We start from the raw sequence: 1,386 nt of genomic DNA, 5'->3' as shown, positions 1-1,386 counted from the left end.
GGGGAGTGATGGAGGGATGGGGAAAGACGGAGGGATGGGGACAGACGGCCATGGACAGAGACACGAGGATGGACAGAGGCACCTCAGGAGATGCCGCTCACCCCGCGTCCCCCTCACAGGCGCCTTCCTGATCCACATGGCCAGCTCCTGCCACCTGGCAGCCAACGGCTCCACCCTGGATTTTGGCTTCTCCATCGTCTTCAACAAGAACCAGCTGGTCTGCTACGACCCTGATGACCGGCTCTTCGTCCCCTGCGACTTTGGGCTGCTCCACCCGTACGCCACCAGCCTTGCTGCCATCCTCAACAATGGCACCGCCTGGCTGGAGCGCGTCGAAGCCCGGCAGCGGGCGTGCAGTGACCTGGCCACCCAGTTCTGGGCCTCCTCGGCGCAGCGGCAGAGTGAGCCCTGCGGCGCACAGGGGCTTTGCACGGGGACGGGGCGTAGGGTGTGTTGGGGGTGTTGCACAGGGTGGGTGTTGCATGAGGAGGTTGCATGGGGGCGATGCATGGGGATGTTGCATTGCATGTGCACGGGGATGTTGCACAGAGCATTGCACGGGGATGTTGCAAGGAGCATTGCACAGGGACGTTGCACGGAGCATTGCACAGGGACATTGCAGAGTATGTTGCATTGCACAGAGATGTTGCGCAGACCATTACATGGGGCTCTGCAAACAGATGTTGCATTGCACTTTCCACAGAGATGTTGCACAGAGCATTGCACAAGGACGTTGCATTGCATGTTGCACGGGGATGTTGCGCGGAGCTTTGCACAGGGCTTTGCAAAGGGATGTTGCATTGCACATTGCATGGGGATGTTGCACGGAGCGTTGCACGGGGCTTTGCAAAGGGATGTTGCATTGCACGTTGCACGGAGCATTGCACAGGGCTTTGCAAAGGGATGTTGCATTGCACGTTGCACGGAGCATTGCACAGGGCTTTGCAAAGGGATGTTGCATTGCACGTTGCACGGAGCATTGCACAGGGCTTTGCAAAGGGATGTTGCATTGCACGTTGCACGGAGCATTGCACAGGGCTTTGCAAAGGGATGTTGCATTGCATGTGCATGGAGAATTGCACAGGGCTTTGCAAAGGGATGTTGCACTGCATGTGCACGGGGATGTTGCACAGAGCATTGCACAGGGACATTGCAGAGTATGTTGCATTGCACAGAGATGTTGCACAGACCATTACATGGGGCTTTGCAAACAGATGTTGCATTGCACGTTGCACAGAGATGTTGCACAGAGTATTGCACGGGAACATTGCATTGCACGTTGCACGGAGCATTGCACAGGGCTTTGCAAAGGGATGTTGCATTGCACGTGGCATGGGGACATCGCACAGAGCATTGCACAAGGACGTTGCATTGCATGTTGCACGG

The 1,386-nt window shown here is 56.9% G+C and overlaps 1 protein-coding gene across 1 annotated transcript in view; it reads left to right on the top strand.

Moving 5' to 3' along the window:
* Positions 1 to 34: 34 nt before the first annotated feature.
* LOC104470257 (HLA class II histocompatibility antigen, DM beta chain-like) overlaps positions 35 to 1,386 on the top strand; it is a gene marked incomplete at its 3' end in the record, with an annotated part of 3,007 nt that continues 1,655 nt past the window's right edge. Inside the window, exon 1 of the mRNA XM_010085108.1 lies at positions 35 to 401. Within this exon, the coding sequence (XP_010083410.1) occupies positions 35 to 401 (367 nt within the window). The remainder of the gene's footprint in view (positions 402 to 1,386) is intronic.

This window comes from Pterocles gutturalis, unplaced genomic scaffold (genome assembly GCF_000699245.1).
Source record: "Pterocles gutturalis isolate BGI_N339 unplaced genomic scaffold, ASM69924v1 scaffold34335, whole genome shotgun sequence".
Classification (NCBI taxonomy): Eukaryota; Metazoa; Chordata; class Aves; order Pterocliformes; family Pteroclidae; genus Pterocles; species Pterocles gutturalis.
Note: the sequence above shows the minus strand (reverse complement) of the source record. Positions and strands in the feature narration are given on the sequence as shown.